We start from the raw sequence: 22932 nt of genomic DNA, 5'->3' as shown, positions 1-22932 counted from the left end.
GGCCCTGCCGGTATCAGCAGAACAGGAGGAGGGGCTGCCCAGGGCTGACCGCCATGGACTCAACTCTACATGTGTGTGCCTGAGAGGAAAGCCAGGTCCAGCATGGGAGCAGGGCTTTCATTTATTTTTTAAGATTTATTTTATTTATCTCTCTCCCTTTCTGTCCCATTGTCTGCTCTGTGTCCATGTGCTGTGTGTTCTTCTGCGTCCACCTGCATTATCAGGTGGCACCGGGAATCTGTGTTTCTTTTGGTTGAGTCATCTTGCTGTGTTAGCTCTGTGTGTGCATCACCTCGCCTGGGCAGGCTGCGCTTTTTTCACACAGGGCAGCTCTTCTCACGGCACGCACTCCTTGTGCGTGGGGTTCCCCTACATGCCCCTGTGTGGCACAGCACTCCTTGTGCGCAGCAGCACTGCGCGTGGGCCAGCTCCACCCGGGTCAGGAGGCCCTGGGGATTGAACCCTGGACTCTCCATACGGTAGGCGGACGCTCTACCAGTTGAGCCACGTCTGCTTCCCAAAGCAGGGGCTTTTAAAAAGGTAGACACTCGAGGGAGGTAGCGGGAACCCTGGAGGCCGTGGAGGCTGAGGGAGCAGGAGGACTAGCTGACCGAGAGGCAGGGGAGGCCTCCAGAGCCTGGGGCTTGCTGGAGGCGGTGGGGACAGGGGAGGCCGCCAGGGCCTGGGGCTTGCTGGAGGCGGCGGGGACAGGGGAGGCCACCAGAGCCTGGGGCTTGCTGGAGGCGGCGGGGACAGGGGAGGCCACCAGAGCCTGGGGCTTGCTGGAGGTGGCCGGGACAGGGGAGGCCGCCAGAGCCTGGGGCTTGCTGGAGGCAGTGGGGACAGGGGAGGCCGCCAGAGCCTGGGGCTTGCTGGAGGTGGCCAGGACAGGGGAGGCCGCCAGGGCCTGGGGCTTGCTGGAGGTGGCCAGGACAGGGGAGGCCGCCAGGGCCTGAGGCTTGCTGGAGGCGGCGGGGACAGGGGAGGCCGCCAGGGCCTGGGGCTTGCTGGAGGCGGCAGGGACAGGGGAGGCCGCCAGGGCCTGGGGCTTGCTGGAGGCGTGGGGCCTCTGCTTTGTTGTGTGCAGAGGAGGAGGGAGCCATGGAAGGCGCTTGGTCAGAGCTGGCCTGGACGGGGTCTAAACTGAGAGGAGGGTGTGTGGTCCCGACAAGTTCACCAGGGGCCTGGGCTCGCCCTTCCAGGCCCGGCTGCGGCGACGGGTCCCGTCCTGGCCCACGGGGGGTTCTCGGTACCGGCAGCCGCAGCTGACAGCGGGGTTGGAGAGGAGAGCGTCGAGTGGGGATGAGGGCTGTGGTCCCAACGCCCAAGCAGGGAGGAACGCTGCTCCACCACCAGGAGTCCGGTCAGTTAAAGAGCAACGAGGAGGGAGGCAGCCTTCAAGTGGGCGCAAAGAGGACCTGCAAGCAGGCACCCGAAGTCGGGCGCCCTCTGCTCCAAGGAGGCAGGAGGGCAAGGGTGCCCCTTGCCAAGGAGGTCGAGAACTCGGGGGAGTTTGATGAAGACACGGAACCGGACGGGAGGGGGAGGAAACCAGTTCTGCTGGGAAGACGGAGGGCTTCCCAGAGCTGCAGCGGGAGGCGACAATGACGACGTGCTCGAGTCTGGAGACGCCAAGGAGACCGCGGTCTCAAAAGGACCCAGAGCCTGAGCCGCGGGGAGGCTCCCTGCTGGGACCCTGGGATTCTGGGAGGGCATGAATCTGCTGAGGGTTCCTGTGAAGGGGCTTCCTGGGTGTTATCGCAGCAATCTAAGTTATCCATCAGCATTTTTAAAAAAGCTTCTCTACCACAAGTCTACAGGTGTTTCTTCAACTTTTCCCAGCTGAAGAATCTCAGATCGTTCCATATTTACACTCAGGCTTGAAACCTGCCCTGCCTCTCAATTCCTTGGTAATTTCTTCCCTCTACTCCCGTCAATCTTCTCAGTTTCTTTTTCACTTATTTTTTTTTAGAAGATAAACACTAAGGGTGGAAGTACAAGAAACAAAAATTCCTCTGACGAAAGTCAACCACCACACCAGGGAGCCAAGAGTGCCAACAACTGCAAGCGGGAGAATTGCATCCAGCACCCATGTGGGATCTAAGCCCCTCTCGACATAGAGGGGCAGTGGACATAGCCATCCCAGGGTCCACAGGCTGGAGGAACAGAGCATGGATTAGAGTGGGCTTACTGGTGTTCGGCTGGGGAGCTACTGTGATTAGTAATGGGAGAAATTGTAGCATGGATGTGGAGAAAGTATCCACGGTAGCTGCTGAGAGTAGGGAGAGGGAAGAAGAGATATGATGTGGGGGCATTTTCAGGACCTGGGGTTGTCCTGGGTGGTGCTGCAGGGACAGATGCCGGACATTTTATGTCCTGCCATGGCCCACGGGGTGGACTGGGGGAAAGTGTAAACATTATGTAATGTAAACTATAATCCATGTGGTGCAGCAGTGCTCCAAAATGTATTCACCAAATGCAGCGAATGTCCTACGATGATGAAAGAGGTTGCTGACGTGGGAGGAGTGGGGTGAGGGGGGTGGGGGATATATGGGGACCTCATATTTTTTTAATGTAACATTTAAAAAAAAATAAAGAAGGAAAATAAATTCCTCTGACAACCCATTCATCTCATTCATTCCCACACAAATGCCAATGAAGCAGTTACCGTGTACAAACAACTGGACTAGACAGCGTAGGATTCCTGAGCGGAGAAGATTAAACTATTTGCCACCATTCTATTTCCCATCCTACCATCTGAAGCTTTCTTGATCAGACTCTTCCATCAGTTCAGGATCTTCCCCGTTAAACTGTATTCTCCCAGAGACTCCCCTGTGGAATCTCCTCTCGTGCGTCCAATCCAGGCCACCTGCACTAAGACTTCACCCAAGGCCAAGGCCACGAGAACTGGCCGCCTCGGCGTGGGTCAGGAGGTTCCTGTCGTGTTAACTGGTCTTTCTTCATTCGCGATTGGTTTGTATTAATAAAAGGCGACACTGAACTCGGCGGGGACGGATGCAGTGCCTGGACCAGAAGACAGGACTTGGCAAAACAGAAGCGCGCCCACCTGACAGGCGGAAAGAGAAAGGGAGCAGCGAGGCAGGAGTGTGGCACCGCGGGAAGAAGGCGCCCCAAGGCGGGAGTCTGGCTAGCGGCACCCCGTTGTTCCCGCCCTCCGCGGCCGCGTGGCTCCGTGGACCCCCCTCTCTCAGGCTGAGTCTCCTCACCTACCAACAAGGACTCTCTGGAGACCGCAGCAGCATGTCGCTGGAACTTAAGACAAAGGCAGCAGGGAAACCGGCCCGCGCAGGAATGTGTACCCAGCAAGCGCTCGTCCTCAGGGCGCAAGATGGCATTAGAGCACCGACTGGGAAGGCCCGCGCTGGGCTGCAGGTGCCCGCATAGAAACCGGACCTTGGCGGCCAGGCTGTGCTTGTCACGGGGGTGAGGCGGCGCCGAGAGCAAGCCCTAAAGGGAATTTAACCTGAGAATGTGACTCTTCCCCCGTACAGTCAATGTTCAAAGGAGCAGGAACTACCGTGAGGAATATCATTCTTAGGCATCTGGCCTAAGGAATCCAAACTCCCTTTCAGCGACACACTGAGAAACTCTAAATTAATGACATGCACGTTGGTCCACCAAAAACTGAGCAGGATCCAAACAATTAATGCAAATTAATGTGAGGTTTCACCATAAAATTACTGTAAAACTCTACGGCAGAGACCAGCATGCCCATTGGTTTAACCCGGCCAGGGACAGCTTGGTCTCCTGAGCAGCAGCCGGGACGGGGGAGCTGCTGGAGAATTACAAGTCATGACCTTGTTTCAAAATCAGAGGGAACTTCCTTCAGCAGCGGCAAGTTTGAAGCCAAACAACACCGCGGAGCCGACTGCGCCCCGGGCAACGACGCACACGGCCAGAAGGCCTCTCACGGGCTGAAGAGGGCGAGCCCGAGAGAGAAGGCAGGGGCCCACGGAGGGAATTAACAGAAATACAAACGCAAACAGCCAATTAACCCGAGTCAACAGGATTTCCACAAATTAAAATGAAAACGGGATTCCATTTTCCACCTTCCATCTGGTAGAAATTGAAAAGTTGATTAAGATGTTGGTTCAGAGCATTATACTCTTACAGCTTTTTTATTTTTTATTTTTTATTTTTTTTTTAAATTTTTTTATTTTTTATTGACTTTGTAATAATATTACATTAAAAATATATATGTGAGGTCCCATTCAACCCCACCCCCCCACCCCCCCTCTCCCCCCCCCCCAACAACACTCGTTCCCATCATCATGACACATCCATTGGATTTGGTAAGTACATCTTTGGGCACCTCTGCACCTCATATACATTGGTTCACATCATGGCCCATACTCTCCTCTATTCCATCATGTAGGCCCTGTGAGGATTTACAATGTCCGGTGATTACCTCTGAAGCACCATCCAGGGCAGCTCCATGTCCCGAAGACGCCTCCACCTCTCATCTCTTCCTGCCTTTCCCCATACCCTTTGTCCATTATGTCCACTTTTCCCAATCCAATGCCACCTCTTCTATGTGGACACTGGATTGGTTGCCTTACAGCTTTTTTAGAGAGCTACTTGGCAGCACCTATCGAAATCTTACATCGATTCCAGCCAGTGCGCCTAACTGCGGTTTACAACAGCAAAAAGCTCTATCTACCTCAAATGGGTCAGGAAAGAAGCAGACGCCTAAATGTGTGAATGTATACACACGGCGGGGAGGGAGAGAGGAAGAAAAGAGAAAGTAAATGAGGCAAAATGCCAACGACAGGTGAGCCTGGGTAGAGTATGTGGGTATTTCCTACATGGGTCTCGCTACTTCTCCATATGTTTGAAAATCATATTTAAAGAAAAAAAAAATCAAGTTTAAAACTTCAAAGGAAATGAGGGAGAGATTTATGAATCTTACGATAGAAAGTTCTCCAAGACATGACAGTAAGTGGAAAAAAAAGCAAATGCCAGAACAACATAAACAAAGGGAAACAGTATTCAGAGAAGGGGAGGTAAAGACGCTGCGCACATTTTACTCAGTGTAGTTATAAACGACTCGTGTACAAATCCCAAGCGTTTACGCGTGGCTTACGTTTAAAAGTGTTAACACTTCTGCAGTTGTAACAGATTCGGCGTCTGTGGGGCGGGGACGGGCTCAATACCTGCAGCTGAGAGTCTCACCCACGGGTGCGCCCAGAGCTGCAACCCCTGGGGGGCGTGGGATGAGGAGGTGAGGAACCCTGGGGACTCGGCTTTGTCACAGGGCCTGAGACAAGGACTAGCAACTTCCAGGCAGGGGCAGAGATCTAATGTGGGGAAGGGTGGAGCGCCCCCTGCTGAGAAACACGGGTATAGCGCTACCGTGTACTGATGCTGTGCTTAGCAGCAGAAACCACAGGGAACTCTCAGGAGAAGAGAGGAGAGGCACTTGTTTGGCTATGAAAACACACCTGAGGGCTATCATAAAATGAAAGACACAAACTGTAGGGCCACACGACTAGGACGAGCCCACTGAAGTTGTGAAGAGAGTGCATTTTTGTACCATCTCTGGGAGGAAAAAACTGTTGGTGGCTATCTCCGAGTGGATGGAGGCCGTGAGGTGCTGGGGGTTTCTGCTTGTATTCTTTGCAAATAAATGCTTTAATTATTGCAAAATGTTTTACTATCATTTAAATTTTGAATTCATACTTATTAAAAACAAATTATGGAGGAGTGGATCTGGCTCCAGCAGTTGAGCGCCTGTTTCCCACAAGGCAGGTCCTGGGTTCAAACTCTGGTGCTTCCTAAAAACAAAACTAAAAAACAAGCAAGCAAAACAAATGGAAAAACCAACTCAGGGGAGCTGGTATGGCTCAGTGGCTGAGCGCTGGCTTCCCACACACGAGGTCCAATGTTGAATCCCTGGCCCTAGTACCTCAAAACCCACACCCACTCCCACAATAAAGGGAGCAGATGCAGCTCAAGTGGTTGAGCACCTGCCTCCCACATACGAGGTCTCAGGTCTGATCCCCGGTACCTCCTAAAAACAGAACAAACAAACAAAAAGATCCAATTTGGGAGAGCTGATGTAGCTCAGTGCTTGAGCGCCGGCTTCCCACACAGAGGTCCCGGGTTCAATCCCCCATCCCAGGACCTAAAAAAGCCTAAAGATAATTTCAAATCAAGCTAAACAACCTTAACACAGAAAAGGCACTGAATACATGTAACTATAAGACTAAAATATATAAACTATAAACAGAAGAATTTAGGAATATATTTTTGTATTTTGTACTATAAAAAACCAAATTCATAATGAAACCTAGGAAAGGACAGTCGTTCTTAAATTTGGGCATGTATCACCATGCCCTGGTGGCCTTCTTAAATGCAGGTTGCTGGGCTCCAGCCCCGGTTTCTGTTTCAGTGGGGGAAGGGGCACTGAAAATGCGCCTTTCTAACTAGTTCTTGGGTGATGCTGAAGCTGGTTAAAATGACGCGAGAAAACAACTGTCCCATCACGTCCAAGCTGGCTCCTAAGGTGGGAGTACGGCTCTCAAGTTGCCAGGGTCCTAATCATCCTTGAAAATTTCATGGAGTGTGGACACCCCCACTGCAACACGGAGCCCACACGGCACCCGCACCCCCGGGGAGACACGTGCTTGTCCAGAGCTGGCCGGGTTGATTCCCTACACTTCCTCACCAGCTGAGGTGCGGCTCTTGCACTTAATTTGTTTTCATATAAATCATATTTCAGTATGATTCCCAAAGGGGAGCGTATGCCTCAATGAAAGCCACGTGGAAGGCTTTTCCAAAGGCCCTAAGGTTAAAAATAATTGTCCAACCAGGTGTAAACAAGAAAAGGGAGAAAACGGGAAAAAAGCAAAAACAAAACTCAAAAACCCTCTAGAACCAAGTAAGTCCTTGCTCCATTTTAAAGAAACCCAAACCAGAAGTGGCAGGTGCCGCGCTGTGTGCGCACGTCCCACAGAACAGAGCTCGGAGAGGGTGCGGTGCCTCCAACCGGCAGCCAGCGGCCGCGCCCCTTTCCAAGGGCCCTGACACTGCATCAGTGGGTGGCAATAACCGCACATTCCCAGGTTTCGAAATGAAGTGTTCACTGTTTGTATGATATTAAGGATTTCCTTTGGGCTGGATAAGAGCCTCCTTTCCCTCCGCGGGGGTTTGGGGTCCACCTCAAGAAGGAACCAAGGAAAGCATGTGCAGATGCCTGCCCACACCCTGCCTTGAGGATACCCTGCAAATGCTGAAAAGGGGGTGGTGGGATCTAGCACACCTGCTTGCTTCATTCATTCCACCCACCTGGGTTCAATTTCTGGGGCTGACATCTTCACATTACCTACAGAAGGAGCTTTGCTCCCAGGGAGGAACCATTGAGATAACAGATGTGACAGATCCTAGCTCCCGGGGCTTACAGGAGGTGCGCCAAAAAAAGGCGGTTTTGAACTAAATCCCTTTTGATAAAACCTTCACAGCCGCCTCTGGACTATCCGTCTTGGCTTTAAACTTCCTCTCTTCGAGCTGACGTTTCCAGGCGGTCTGCCTTCGCAGCTACTGCCTGCCGCCCAGGCCTCCAGACCGAACTCTCCCTGGGGTTAGTTTCTAATTTCAGCTCCTAAATAACAGATGGCCTGGAGGGCCAGGGGGGCCTTTCTAGAGCGAGCCTGGCGCTCTGGCACTTAACCTTAACCGATAATCACAGAGAAAACGGAGAGGGAGCATCTGTTTTATATTCTTATTGTCGAGGAAATTCCAGGCCAGCTTCTCGGCAATTCCAAGTTTTCCTGAAGGACTTTCTCCCGCGCTTCCTTTGCAGGAATGCTCTCTGGGTGCACGGCCGGTAGCGCCATGTGCTGGTGAAGGCGTTTCCCCAGCCACTTTCTTACTACATCTCTCCAGGAATGGTAAGCTACAACGGAGGATTTTGAGTCCCCTGGCTATTCCTAGAATATCCAGGGGCCATCCCTACATGGTAACATGGAAGAGGTCTGATTTTTTTTTTTTCAGCTTGCTAATGCACTTTCTCAAATGCTGTACGTGTGGAATGGAGATCAACTGTAAATCTGAATTCAGGGAAGAACAAAATAACGACAATCCAGCTTTTAAAAGCACGGGCTCCTTTTATAAGATTCATTTTCATTAGGCAATTTTAAAAGCAAAGGAAAAATCATTAATTTATTGAAAAAGAGGAGTGGAAAGAAGATAGTGGCACTGCCTCATTTTTTTTTTTTAAGTTTCCCACATTTCTGACTGAAGCAATATATATATATAGTCAACTTTTAAACCTGCTTCATAAGTAAAAGAGTTTACATTTAAATACACATGTGGTTATTCTGTAAGAGTATCATGTCTTAAAACACTCCAGAAACATTCACTCTTTTGGTTAACAGATATTTAAAGTCAAGGTGGCAAAAACACCCCTCAATCCCAAATGATCAGTGGCTGCAGTGGGAGATGGTTCATTTCCCAATGGCTCTGGGAGTATCTGCTTCAATTAGTTTTAGGAAAACAAAGCAGTTTTCTCATGTGGCTCTAAAAGTAAAAACAAACAACTGCTTTAAAACTTAGGCGTGTTTGTACCAAGCACCCAGCAGAACACAGATCCTCGTCCTTCCCATAGGGGGTGAACAGTGGCTTTCTGGAATTTGGGTGTTTCCAGCCCACACCCCCCTGTGGTTCTGACCGCATTTCTTCCCTCTCTCCCCACAGCCCAGGCCGGCTCCGGCGCCCACGCTCCTGGAGCACCGCCTCCACGTACTGGCAGAGCACTGGCTGTGCGGCACTGGCGGTCCTGGACTTATTAGCCCCGCAAAGCACCTGACATTCCAGTGCAGGGACAGAGGCCCTCCCTGCAGAGGGAAAGGGTGAGGGGAGCAGAAGGCAGCGCCGTCACTCGATGCCACTGGATGCAAGACGCGGAGGGTGGTCCGGGCGTCTTCCCCGGGCCATCGGGGTCCTTCCAAGAGCCAACTCCACCAGGGGCTCCCGCGGGAGAAAGCACCGCTCTGTTTCCTGTTAACCTGCAGGCCTGCTTTGAAATCACGGCCACCAGGATGTCCTGCACCACGGTCCTAAAGGCTTCCCCGAGTCCTGGCGTCTAAGTGGAAAGTACTAGCAGTGTACGTGTCCAAGGTCAAGGTCAAAGCGAGCAGCCGGTCTGGGAAGGGATGGTTACAAGGGTCTGGGAAATACCCGTATGCCAAGCCACCAGCTTTACAACACAAGATCGAACAATTTAAGGTTCTGTGTGTTCCTTTCCGTTCTAAACAAAGCTACCCTCGTGTACATCAAAAATTTTTAAAACAGGAATAATAAAAAAAGGAAGTCACCAACTCTAAATAGAAGCCATTACCCCCCTTATGTAGAAAATAGAGGAATGAAGGCTTTTGTGGTGAAAGCAGAATGCAGAAATGTATGAGAGGCATGGCGAATTTTGAAAGAACGTCCAGTGAAGAGGAGCTGGACATGGTGGACAATCAAAGCCCGGACTTTCTGGTTCACAGTCAAAGACCATGGTTCTTAACTTTGCGGGGTTGGGAAAGTCTGGGAGTCCAACTTTGGGTTCAGCCCCTCATAAATATATGAATACACAACTTCTGTGGACAATAGAAGAGGGACCATGTATTTCCTGAAGCCTTTTGCTTAGGGAAATTAAAAAAATATATACACACACACACACACATACGCACACCTGTGCATGCACCCCAGGACCACAACTCCCTAGAGCAGGAGTTGGCAAGCTTTTTCTGTAAATTTTCTTGGCTTTGCAGGCTGTCACAATGTCCCCGTAGACAGAAAGCAGTCACAGACAGTGAGTAAATGAATGAGTATGGCTATGTGCCAGCGCCACCTTATTTATGGGCAGTGAAATGTGAATTTCTTATATTTTCAATTCCTCTTGATATTTCCCCCAAACACTATAAATGTGAAAACCGTACTTAGCTGCGAGCCTTACAAAAACGGGGGGTGGGCCCATGCACGGTGGTCTACAACCCCAGTCCCAGAGGCACAGGCGTGGCCGGGTCGTACGTGCGCAGGGCGCGGTCGTGGGCGCAGTGCAGAGCCCAGCCCGGTGCCCGGCCCGAAGGGCTCGATAGAGAGAGACGCGCGCCTGTCTGGCGGAAGCGGCAGGCAGTACCCGCGGTGGGACGGGCTGGGACGGGCACCAACGCACGCGCTCGTGCGCCACCTTGGCCCCCAGGTCTTCGTCCCTCACCCATCCCTGGACCTGACAGCTCGTCTGTAACGCGGGGCCCCGCCACGTGGTCTCCAGGGCCCTGCTGTTCCCGAGCTTCTAAGATCCTTCATTTACCAACAGGCTGCCGAAAACCACACACGAGCAGGGGAACGGCCAACACCACCGGCCGGCAAAGCCTCCAGGGCCGGGAAGAGAAGCAGTGCCAGGTGAGACGTGTGCATCGGAGAACATCAGCTCGGCGGCAGCTCGCTGTCCAGAGGGAAGCCCCAGACGTCAGCGCCTGTTCCCTCTTCATCGCTCCGCGAGTGTCAGCCACGCCTGACTGCGGAGTGCACCAAAGCAAGACGGCTGAAGCACAGGCTTAGGCGGGCAGTTCTCTTTACAGGACAACATCTGCCTGTGCTAACAAAACCCTTACTTTGCTCTTGTTTTTTACCAAGCTTGGGCTGGGGTGACACATGCAGACAGAGACAGGGACGGAGGTGCACTGGAGGGGGTGGCCGTGGCCTGGAAAGAGGACTCGGTCACCCAGCGGAGTAAAGGGAGAGCGGGGTGCTGGAGGAGGGCAGGTGCTGACACAGAGGTGCGGCAGGAGGAGCAGGCCAGCGCTGCCCGACGCGCAGGTGCATCTGTGCGGCACCTGACCCAGGCCCACCACCCTCTACCCATCCAAGAGTGACAGAAAACGGGTGAAACCGTCAAAAGGGACAGGCAGGGAGACCCATTAGAAAGCTATAGCAGGTTGAGACGTTATCAGGGCTTGAGCTCAGCAGGGGCAGAGGGAGGGGATACGAGACATGTAGGTGAATTCTGTAAAACCTGGTGGGCGGCAGTCCCCAGGGGGCCCTGGCTTAGGAGCCGGGGCAGCACAACCAACTGGGATGCAGACCTCTGGGGGAGGAGCAGGTGGGAGTGAAACGGAAGGCACCCCCCCACGTTCAGCAGGCTACTACTCCGAAAGAACAAGCACGGGCTCTGGCCAGCAGCGAGACAAACCCAAACCCTGGCGGCTCTATTAGGTGAACGAAAGGCATTTCTGGTTATTCAAATGGGATGGAGCACAATTTCTAATGCAAAACCTATCACACTTAGAAAACTTTAGTGGATCTTCGGTATCATGTTCAGAGTCTACGAGATAAAGGCATATGGTTTTGGAAGGAAACTTGCTGCAAAAAAACGACCAAGCATGACCTTTTTGGAGCGAGACGTGGTTGTAAAGCAAGGTAAATAGAGGGCAAGGTAAATAGAGGTGGCCGACGGAAAAGCACACGCGCCACAGGCGCAAGGTGAAGCCAGGAGGAGCCGCCGGAATCTCTCGAAGGCTCCGGCAGACGCCTGTGGGTGACGGTCTGCGGAAAGCTCCAGAAGAGCATCAGCAGGGGCCCGCTCTCGAGAGGGCCACCCGTAAGGACTGACACCCACCCCTCGGACATAATCACAATGCGCGCCGCGTATACCCACCACCGCCCGCGGAGGGCGCTCCGTGCTCACCTTTCCCGTTGACGGCCAGTCCCGTGGCCATGGCTGCGGTCACTGGGCCGGCCGCCGGAGACCCCAGCGGGTGGATCCGCGGCCTGCTGCCCATCCTCGCCCGCTCGGCGCCAGGGCCCAGCAGTGCGCCGACCGGCTTCTCCGCGGCCACCTCGGGCGCCACCGTGTCCTCCGGGGCCTGCTCCACGAGCTCGAGCTTCTCGGGGCTCTCGCTGGGAAAGCCGTCGACGGCCGTCCTGCTTTTAATGGGGCTTTTAGGCACGAGGATCTTTATTCCCGACTTGGCGAGGTCCATGTTCTTCCGGCTGGAGAGGGATGGGGCGGCGTTCTTCCGGAACTTGGGGCTGGCGGCCAAGAGCTGGCTGCTTTTCGGTTCGTGGTCTTTGCCCATCACTAGCGACTTAGGGGAGGTCTTAGAGAAGCTGCTGTTGGTGGACCTGGAGATCTGCTTCCGGGCATTGTTGGGCGAGGTCCTGCTTGTCCTGGTGAAGGCAACTTCCTTCTGCTTCTCCGAGTGGCGCCGGTTGAAGTCGTGGATGTACTCCTCGCAGTTCACCAGGTGCTGCTCCGGCTCCCATGTGTCGTCCTCGCTGTCGTAGCCTTTCCACCGGACCAAGTACTCCGTCTTCCCTTTTTTGTTTTTCCTTTTGTCAACAATCTTTTCAACCTGTGTGCAGAGGAAAAGTTTTAGAACTCAAATTCACTAAGTGAAAAAAGTGCAAGCTTAATCACAAAACGTCACAGGTAATAAAAACCACAATAGACAATGAATAGGAACGTTGTGGTGACTCTCCCAATCACCTGGAAATAAAATCACAATCAAGGACTCCTACCACTCAACCACGGAAAGACAAAAGACTTCATTGAAAACTGAGCCAAGGACCTGAACAGACATTTCTCTGAAGAGGACATACAAATGGCCAGTAAGTACCTGCAAAGAGGCTCGACCTCATTAGCTAGTAGGGAAATGCAAATCGAATTGCAATGAGATACCACCTCACACCCATTAGAATGGCTACAGTTAAAAGAAAAAGGCGGGGGGGATATAACAAGTGCTAGAGAGGATGCAGAGAAATAGGAATCCTCATGCACTGCTAGTGGGAATGTAAAATGCTGTAGAAAAGTTTGGTGGTGCCTCAAAAAGTCACACAGGTTTACCACATGACATGGTAATTCCACTTCTAGATATACACCCCCCAAAACTGAAAGCAGGGACTCCGACAGGTATTTGTATACTGATGTTCTTAGCAGCATTTTTCACAATAGTCAAAAGACGGAAACAAGCCAAGTGTCCCTCAGCCGAAGCATGGATAAAGGAACCATGGTGTATCCACTCAATGGAATACTCAGCCCCAAGAAGAAATCAAGTTCTGATGCAGGCGACCAACATGGATGAACCTCGAAGACAAGACGTTAGGTGAAAAACCAGACACAAAAGGCCGATGTTGTATGGCTTTACTTACATGAAACACCCAGAGTAAGCAAGTTTATAGACAGAAAGGGGTCAGAATGTGGGGGTGAGAGGGAGGAGGGGGAGTTCCTGCTTAATGAGGAAGAGTTTCTCTTTGGGGTGACGAAAAAGTTTGGGTAATAGATGGTAGTGATGGTAGCACAATATTGTGAATGTAATTACTGCCAGTGAACATGAAAATGGTTAAAATGGGAAATTTTGTGTTGTATATATATTACCACAATAAAAAAATAAAATACTTGCCATTTTGGCAATTTCCTTAGAATTAAATTAAGCAAAATGCTAACACTTTATATTCAGGAAAGGTGGCCATACACTTGGCAGGCTTGGGGGGGGGGGGGGCGGGGATTTTGAGGGCTATTTTTAACATCTACACTAAACCCTGGACAAATGAACTGGTTTTCACAGTAACAATTGGATCAGTATTCATCACCTGTCACCTTGTGCCAAACTGTCCTTAGACGACCAGCTGCAGGCACCTAAGCAATCACTCGGCGACAAGCTACAAGGGACTGAGAATCTTCTGTTACATGGAACTGGCTCCTTCAGGGCATGTATGTTCCATCTTACAAATATCATTCTGAAACAGTGAAAACTGAAAAGGGTCAAGAGAAAACAACACTGCGTTATAATAAAATGGTCTAGAAAGTCTTCTAGTTGTCTATGCCCAAATCTTAGTTTTAATTAATTTTATTCTAAGCTTTTTCTAGAAGATGCTCTTACTCACTGAATGTGATGAGTAATATGTCCTGTGTCCAATCTGTAATAAATTCACACAGCATTGCTACGTAAGCATATGACGTGACAGATTCTATGTCTGGACCTTCCTAAGCGTCAATGGAAGGGTGTCACCTCTCTGACTTACATGAACGCAAAGTATTTGACGTTCTGTCTCCATGTATTATCGGAGAAATTTCTAGAATCTGCTGTTGCTACATCAGTCTGCTGCTACACTAGACTGTTTCCCTGGTGGCAGCATGCAGCTCTGAACCTCCAGGTGGAGAGGTCTACTACTGCCACATAGCAGCTCCCTAAGGAAGAGAAGTCTAAGCACATCAATTATCAAGAGCACGGGTAAATTTCTGGCAAAGTTACACAGTAGGACAGGTGATGGTTAGATAGTTCTCTAACAACCCAAAATGCAAGACTAAGTGAGCATAATGATAGAAAATTTTGGACAATGAGAGAATATCCCTTTCACCGGACAATTTCCCCAACTTTCCAAAAAAAAATAAAAGTCACCAATGTATCTACCTGGGATATGGAAAATTAATACGCTAAACTATAGAACAAACTAAAACTAAATACACATTACTGCTGCCATGCAAAAAGGATTAAGAGAATAAGGAAAGACCTTGTTAAACCAGAAGGCAGATTTCATGCCTAACAGATCTCCAGAGGTTCAATAATTAATGTCAGATCTGCATATGGGAGTTCACACAGACCATAACATAGAGAAACAATATTTTAAAGTGATTTTTTTCCATGATCCTTCGCCTGTGAGTAGTTATTTGTAAGGGCCTAAGTATTTCCATTTAAGTAAAAGATGTATTTCTAGAAAATTCCATGTAAATCAATTTCATGGCAGGAACAGTTTTAAATGTAAGGGATAAAGAGATTATCTCTCAAGGGAAAACTATGTTTTATACTTCTTTCTAAGCCAATTTCCATTCTAAAAGCATTAAGTAGGCCCTTTTCCTTCCCTCTATTTCCTTAAAGCTGAAGCAAGGGGCTGATGAATAGAGCAGCTATCTTTTAAGAGATCCCTTCTCCTTCCTTTACCTTATCAGTAATTTCCCCCTCTAGGGACAATATCCCACTGGAACCTTACTTTCCAGCATCCCACCAGGCTCAAACTTCTCAATATTTATACAAAAGTCAACTGCATTTCTCTACACTAGAAAAATATAAAAAGTGAAATTAAGAAAAATTCCATTCAATAGCATCAAAGAAAATAAAATATTTAGGGATAAATTTAGCAAAAGTAGTATAAGAGGGATACACTGAAAACTGCAAAGCATCACTGAAAGAATTAAAGAAGACCTAAATAAATGGAAACACATCTATGTTCATGGATTGAAGACAATAGTTATTGCTAAAATCGCAATACTCTCCCAAGTTGATCTAAACAGTCAATGCAATCTCTACTTAAATCCCAGATGATTTCTCTGTAGAAACTGACAAGCTCATCCTAAAATCCATATGAAATGGTAAAGGACCCAGAACATAAGGTTCATCTTGAAAAAGGAGAAGTTGGAGAACTCATGCATCCCAATTTCAAAATTTACAAAATTGTAATAATCAAGACATAAGGTACTATCATATAAGGACAGACATACAGGTCAATGGATGAGAATTGAGAATTCATAAATAAACCCCAACATTTATGGTTAATTGATTTTTGATACGGGTGCCAAGACAATCCACTGGAGGAAAAAACTGCTCAACAAATGCTTTTAGGACAACTGGAGTCCCACATGCAAAACAATGGAGTTGGATCCCTACTCTACATCATGTACAAAAATTTAAAACAGGGCAAAGGTACCCATGCGAGAGCTAAAACTATAAAACTCTCAGAATATATAGTGTAAACCTTTGTGATCTTGGATTAGTCAATAGTTTCATAGACATGACATCAAAAATACAAGCAACCAAAGACCAACTAGATAAACTAGACATCTTCAAAATCACAAACTCTTGTTCCTCATAGGATACCATCAAAAAAGTAAAAAGACAATGTACAGGATGGGAAAAGCATTTCATATCATGTATCTGATAAGGGACTTGCATCCAGAATACAGAGTTATAACTCAGTAATAAAGAGATAAATCACCTAGTTAAAAAATGGGCAAAGGATCCAAATAGGCATTTCTTCAAAAAAAGATATACGAATGGCCAAAAAGCACATGAAAACATGCTCAGTCATTAGGGAAATGCACATTAAAAGACATGAGATCACACTAGGATGGCTATATAACTAAACTATATATATATGACAAATATTATAATAAATGTTGGTGAGGATGTGGTGAAACAAGAATCCTCATATGCTGCTGGTGGGAATGTAAAATGATGTAGCCACATTGGGAAAACACTCTGGCAGTTCCTCTAACGGCTCAACACAGGATCTAGGAATTTCATTCCTAAGCATCTAATCAAGAGAAAGAAAAGACATGCCCAACAAAGCCTGGTACACAAATGTTTATAGCAGCAACATTCATAATAGCCCATGGTAGAAACAACTAAAATGCCCATCGACTGATGAGTGGTAAAAACAAAACAAAGTACATCCATACCATGGAATAGTATCTGACTAAACAAAACAAAAAAACACAAAAAGATAATACATGCTACAGCATGGATAAAACCTGGAAACATCTAGCAAAGCAAAAGGAGCCAGGCACAGAAGACCACATACAGTGTGATTATTTGGATGTAATGACCAGGACAGGCCACTCTAAAGAGCCAATAGAGTAATGGTTGCTTAGAGATGAGCGTGGAGGTTGGGGTGGGATGGAGAGAGCAGGAGAGTGATAACTAAAAGTGATGAAAATGGTCCACATTTGAGTGTGGTGATGGATGCAAAACTCGGTATATACTAAAAGCCACAGAACGGGACTTAAATGGATGAGCTGTATGGTATGCAAATTAATCTCAAGAAAGAGTTTTTTTTTTTTAACAGGTAGAGACAAATAAAGACATTTTCAGATGAATAAAAGTGAAAAAACAAGAACTGAAAGACCTGGGATTTTTACTATTTGCAAGCCACCAAGTAAGCTTCTGACATTTTCCTGGGTGCCAAGAGAGGAAAAACGACTCATCAGAGACAAAGTACTTTATCACCCACATTAATAACAGTTATCAGAGGAAAAGCATGTTTCTTGTACAAGTTACCTGAGCCCCAATTCCCACAGGGTGATACAGAGAGGGCTGGAGGACACCTGCCGGTGAAGCAGGCTGTGTTACAGGTAAGGACCCGTGAGCCGGGGGAAGCCAAGTCTTTTATAACGGGCAGTCAGCCTGCCTCTCTTGTCCCAGGAAGTGAGCAAACCTGTCCTCCGTCTCCAAGGCTGCGTGCTACACCAACGCCACTGAACAGCTGGTCAGCCGAGGCAGTGCCTCTGCTTCCATGGCACGGAGAAATACAAGAGGCACTCAGAGTTGTCTTTCTACACCACGTCGTGCCCTGGAAACTGTCTCCACCCCATCAGCTACTCTGACCAACAGAGGCTGGGCTCAAGCCCATTCACCTGTCCCCGACAACATTTAGCTAAAGCTATCAACAGGACTCCGAGCAGCAGCACCAGGCAACTTGCAAAACCGACCTTAATCTCGCTTCCCGGCGCCCTAAACCGCGAGCCATGCAAATCCCAGAGGCGAGCAGCATTGAGCTCAGAGGGCAAGCGGGTTTCCGGCCTGATGCTTCCCCTCCGCCGGGGGCACGAGCACATGTACTACAGGAAGCAGGGGTGACTGTGGACCCCGTCTTGCCTGGACGACCCTGCCCTCCCGTAATGACCCCAGCCGGTGGGCTGAGGCTGGCGCGACCGTCTTCCAAGCACTGAGGTGATGGAATCGAGCACTTCAGACAAGCCAGGGACACGCTTCCTTCCACCTCTTTTCTAAGGCGCTCAAAGGAGGGAAAACGTTCTGAGAACGTATCTAAACATCCCGCTAGGGAGCTCCGCCTAGCAATCGAGGGTACTTGTTTTGGACAGAAGCCCAGGTTTGGAGAAGGGCTGTGACGTTGGCTTTCCCTCCCAGCTGAAGGTCTCTTGCACTCTAAGGTGGGAAGATGAGGCAGTACTGGGTTTTCATACAAGACACACAATCCGGGTGGTACACGGACTGTGGGTCCTGGAAAGCGTGCTTTACATGACGGGGGCTCCTCGTGGGATGTTCACACGAGGGCACAGGCTACGCCTCCAGTGAGGCTCCCAGCGGGCTGACAGATCTCAGGCCCCGGTTCAGTTCAAATCACTGGGGCATCCTTCTTTTTGGAGGGACTGCCTGGAGGCAGCTCACCCAAGTGTCCTTTTTGTCCACCCAACCAGCCGGATGTCAAAGCCTGTCCCCACGGAATGAGTGACCAGTGGCTATGAAAACGGGGTGGTGAGGACAGCTGGAGGTGTGAACGGTTTTTGTGCGCAGGTGCAGGAGTGCCAGCCATCCCCTGGTGCTTCTGACACATTTCTCAGCATAGTGTCAGACTGCTGTCAGCTGGATGTCCAGGGACTGCAGAGCCAGAAGTTCAATTGACCCTCCTTGAAAAAATCTGGGGGAAGCTACACCACTGCGGCAAAGCTCACGAACACCCCTCCCTCCCCAGGTACCAGAGTCGTCGTTCTCCCTCCACTGTTCCAGTAGCTATTTTCACTGTTTTAACACTCATACCCTACTCTCACCCCGACCTTTGGTGAAGAAGGGTCAGGTGCAAGAGGAGTTAGTGCATTTGTGCAGAGCTTTAGAGACCTATGACGCCCCCCACCTGAGCCCACGGGGCCGCGACAGGGACCCAGTGGACAGTCATATTAAACTAGGTTGGAGTGAACCTTATGCTTGGCACGGTATCAGTCCAACAGAGAGAATCTAGGTGGCTGAAACGGAATTGAGTTTGAATTCCCTATACCCGTTTGGCCAAGCTGCCAGTATTGGTGCTGCTGTTAGGGAAAAAAAAGACGTCCAGGAATGCTAGGGACAGAACGCACAATTTTCAAAATAGGGGTATTTAACCCCCCAGAACTTCTGTCCCAATCATGACCCAGGAAGCAGCTGAAAGGAAATGATCCTTTCTGGGGACAGCTGCATTTTGTGACCCAAATGCCTCACTAATAAGTGTGGACGGGGACGAAGTGAGAGAGGTTGTCAGAAGCCACTGTTAATCTATTTGTGAGGAAGCCCCATAATACCAGGTGCCTGGGGGGGGGGGCGCAGTCAGCTGCGAGAGAGCATCTGGGGAAGGTGGAAGGGGGGTCAGCCTGGCAGGGAGCACCTGGGGGAGGTGGGGGGTCAGCCTGGCAGGGAGCACCTCAGGGAGGTGGGGGGTCAGCCTGGCAGGGAGCACCTGGGGGAGGTGGGGGGTCAGCCTGGCAGGGAGCACCTGGGGAAGGTGGGTGGTCAGCTGCCAGGGAGCACCTGGGGGAGGTGGGGGGGTCAGCCTGGCAGGGAGCACCTGGGGAAGGTGGGGGGTCAGCCTGGCAGGGAGCACCTGGGGGAGGTGGGGGGTCAGCCTGGCAGGGAGCACCTGGGGAAGGTGGGGGGTCAGCCTGGCAGGGAGCACTGGGGGAGGTGGGCGGTCAGCCTGGCAGGGAGCACCTGGGGGAGGTGGGGGGTCAGCTGCCAGGGAGCACCTGGGGGAGGTGGGGGGTCAGCCTGGCAGGGAGCACCTGGGGAAGGTGGGGGGTCAGCCTGGCAGGGAGCACTGGGGGAGGTGGGCGGTCAGCCTGGCAGGGAGCACCTGGGGGAGGTGGGGGGGGGGTCAGCCTGGCAGGGAGCACCTGGGGGAGGTGGGGGGGGGTCAGCCTGGCAGGAAGCACCTGGGGGAGGTGGGGGGTCAGCCTGGCAGGGAGCACCTGGGGGAGGTGGGGGGTCAGCCTGGCAGGAAGCACCTGGGGAAGGTGGGTGGTCAGCTGCCAGGGAGCACCTGGGGGAGGTGGGGGGTCAGCCTGGCAGGGAGCACCTGGGGAAGGTGGGGGGTCAGCCTGGCAGGGAGCACCTGGGGGAGGTGGGGGGTCAGCCTGGCAGGGAGCACCTGGGGGAGGTGGGGGGTCAGCCTGGCAGGGAGCACCTGGGGGAGGTGGGGGGTCAGCTGCCAGGGAGCACCTGGGGGAGGTGGGGGGTCAGCCTGGCAGGGAGCACCTGGGGAAGGTGGGGGGTCAGCCTGGCAGGGAGCACTGGGGGAAGTGGGCGGTCAGCCTGGCAGGAGCAGATGGAGGCAGCACTCCCTGAGATGTGGCCTCCACCTGTCCGTCAGCCAGGTAAGTGTTCAGCGGGAATCACAAGGCCGGCATGGAGTGGGAGGCTGTGCTCTGGAACAACGCCCTTTACTTTGTGCCCATCTTGGTACCACGATGGATCCAGGTGGTTTGCGGGTGGGGCAGGGTGGGAGTGTGCAGACTCAATCGGCAGCTGAGTGCGCTGGTCTCCTGAGCGCCCCTCCTACGGGTACCTAAGCGTCCCAGACAGACCATCAGCGGCCGAGCTTTCCCCAGGTCACAGCCCTGAGGAGGGGTGGTCTTGACTCTACCAGGCTGTAGTTTCCCAAACCCTAGGTGGCGACTCAGGGGCCGGTACAAATGTAACTTTGTTCAGTTACAACTGAAACAGCCCAGAAAAAGATCTTCTAGGGTTCAGGTCACCAGGTGAAGGCTGGACACTGCCCAGAGGAGAGAGGGACAAAGGAGGGGAATTACGACAACAGAACTGTGAGCTGAAACGAGCAGCTGCTGATGCCAGCACCACCCCCCACCCTAAGAAACTGGCCTGTGGCTACAAAGGAGGCTCCAGGGGTCAAAGGGGGGAGAGAGGGACACAGCCTAAGGCTGACTCTGCTACTGACACACACATTTGGTCTGCTGTGTCCTAGGAGCCCTTCCAGGCTAGGTAAGCCTGTGCCATTGTTCACCTTGGAGCCAGCAAAGGGCTAAAGATAGGCAACCCTCCCAATCTCCTCCTCTACTAACAGGGACTGATTGTTGAGGACCCAGAGGGGAGTGGAAATATTAAAAAGGCTGGATAACTGTCTCAGAGAGAGTTTGAATTACAAGGCTCACAGCCTCCAAAGAGGAAGCTCAATCACACTGATCCCATCTGTGTCCAACCAGCCTTTGAACTGAGAGCTGCCAAAGAGCGACACCTGCTGGCAGACCAAGGAAATGCAAGCAAGAAAATGAAAAATAAGAAGAGGCTTTTTCAAGTCTCTAGAGTCTCCCTCCCCAAGGCCCTAGCGCGTGACTCTACAACCAATGACTGAGTCCAGTGCCCTGGTTTTGAGCAACCAGCAGGACAAACTTACAATCTAGGTTGAGCCAAGAATCAAAGAGCAGTGGTAATATACAGCATCCTGCCACTAAATCTCTACAAGGAGAAAGAAAGCGAGCATCGGAGTAAACTACATCCTAATCAGATGCCTAGATAGCAGCAAAAAATCACAACCCATACTAAGAAAACAGAAGACATGGCAAGAAAAGGAATCTATCAAAGCACCGGACGAGATGCAGAATTTGAGAGGGCTAATCAGCTAGAGGAGCACAAATTCCCAAAATCAAATTAATGAATTGAAAGACAATATGGTCTGAGAGAGAAATGACATCAAGAAGATACTGAGTGAGCACAAAGAATATGAAATCTTGAACAGAAAAGTAACAGCTCATGTGAATGAAAGACACAATAGGTGAGATCAAAAACACATTTGAGGCATACAAGAGCAGACTTGAAATGACAGAAGAAAATAATAAGTAATACCAAAGAGAAAAAGGAACAGAGAGAGAAAAGAATGGGAAAAAATTGAGCAGAGGCTCAGAGAGTGGAATGACAAGACAAAAGACAACAATATACGTGTCATGGAAATGCTAGACAGAGAAGAGAAGGAAAAAGAGTCAGAAAGAGTATTTGGGAAAATAGCTGAAAACTCCCCAACTCACATGAAAGAAATGAAATTACATGTTCGAGAAGCATACTGTACCCCAGTCAGAATAAATTCAAATTGACCTAATACCAAGACACATACAACTCAGGATGTCAAATGTCAAAGATAAAGAAAAAATTCTCAGAGCAGCAGGGGAGAAGCAAGTAAGACTTAGTGTACATTTCTCTTCAGAAACCATAGAGGCAAGAAGATGGCAGTATAAAACAATTAGGATACTGAAAGAGAGAAACTGCCAGCCGAGAACTCTTTATCCAGCAAAACTGTCCTTCAAATATGAAGGTGAGTATAAAATATTCAGAAACCAACAGAAACTAAGAGTTTTCAAAAAAGAATCCACCTTTGCAGGAAATATTAAAGGAAAGCTTATAGCCTGAAAGAACATAGGAGAGAGAGGCTTGGAAGAGAGTATAGAAGAAAGAATGGCAGAAAGGGTAACCAAAAGAGTAAAAAGACAGGCAAAAATAAGATATGACACATGAAAACCAAAGAATAAAATGGAAGGAGAAAACAGTGCATTTATAGTAATATCACTGAATGTGAATGGATTAAACTGCCCAATCAAAAGATACAGGCTGACAGAATGGATAAAAAACACGAGCCATCCACACGCTGTTTACAAAAACTCACCTTAGACCCAGGGATATAAACCAGCTGAAAGTGAAAGGCTGAAAAAAGATACTACATGTGAATAGTAATGGCCATTAAATATTAATAAAAGGGACAATCTGCCAGGAAGAAGAACAGTCATAAATATCTATGTACCTAACCAGGGTGCCCCAAAATACATGAGACAAACTCAGGGAAAACTGACAGGAGAAATAGCATCATTACAATAATCATGGCAGACTTCAACACCCCACTCACATAATTAGATAGAACAACTAGACAGAAGATCAACGAGGAAACAGAGAACGTGAACAATATGATAAACAAGTTAGACCTCACAGACATATAGAGAACACTGCATCCAAACTCAGTGGGCTATAACATTCTTCTCAAGTGCCCATGCATCCTTCTCCAGAACAGACATGTTGGGGCACAATGCAGCTCTCGATAAATATAAAAAGATCGAAATTATACAAAGCACCTTTTCAGATCATAATAGAATGAAACTGGAAA

At 49.8% G+C, this 22932-nt stretch overlaps 1 protein-coding gene across 2 annotated transcripts in view; it reads right to left on the bottom strand.

Moving 5' to 3' along the window:
• Positions 1-22932, bottom strand: part of CDYL (chromodomain Y like) — a 270153-nt gene that overhangs the window by 72493 nt on the left and 174728 nt on the right. For both annotated transcript variants that reach the window (XM_058285185.2, XM_058285186.2), the window contains one exon: positions 11696-12362. In XM_058285185.2, coding sequence (XP_058141168.1) covers positions 11696-12362 — 667 coding nt within the window. The remainder of the gene's footprint in view (positions 1-11695; positions 12363-22932) is intronic.

Source organism: Dasypus novemcinctus, chromosome 22 (genome assembly GCF_030445035.2).
Source record: "Dasypus novemcinctus isolate mDasNov1 chromosome 22, mDasNov1.1.hap2, whole genome shotgun sequence".
Lineage (NCBI taxonomy): Eukaryota > Metazoa > Chordata > Mammalia > Cingulata > Dasypodidae > Dasypus > Dasypus novemcinctus.
This window is presented reverse-complemented; position numbering and strand designations above follow the sequence as displayed.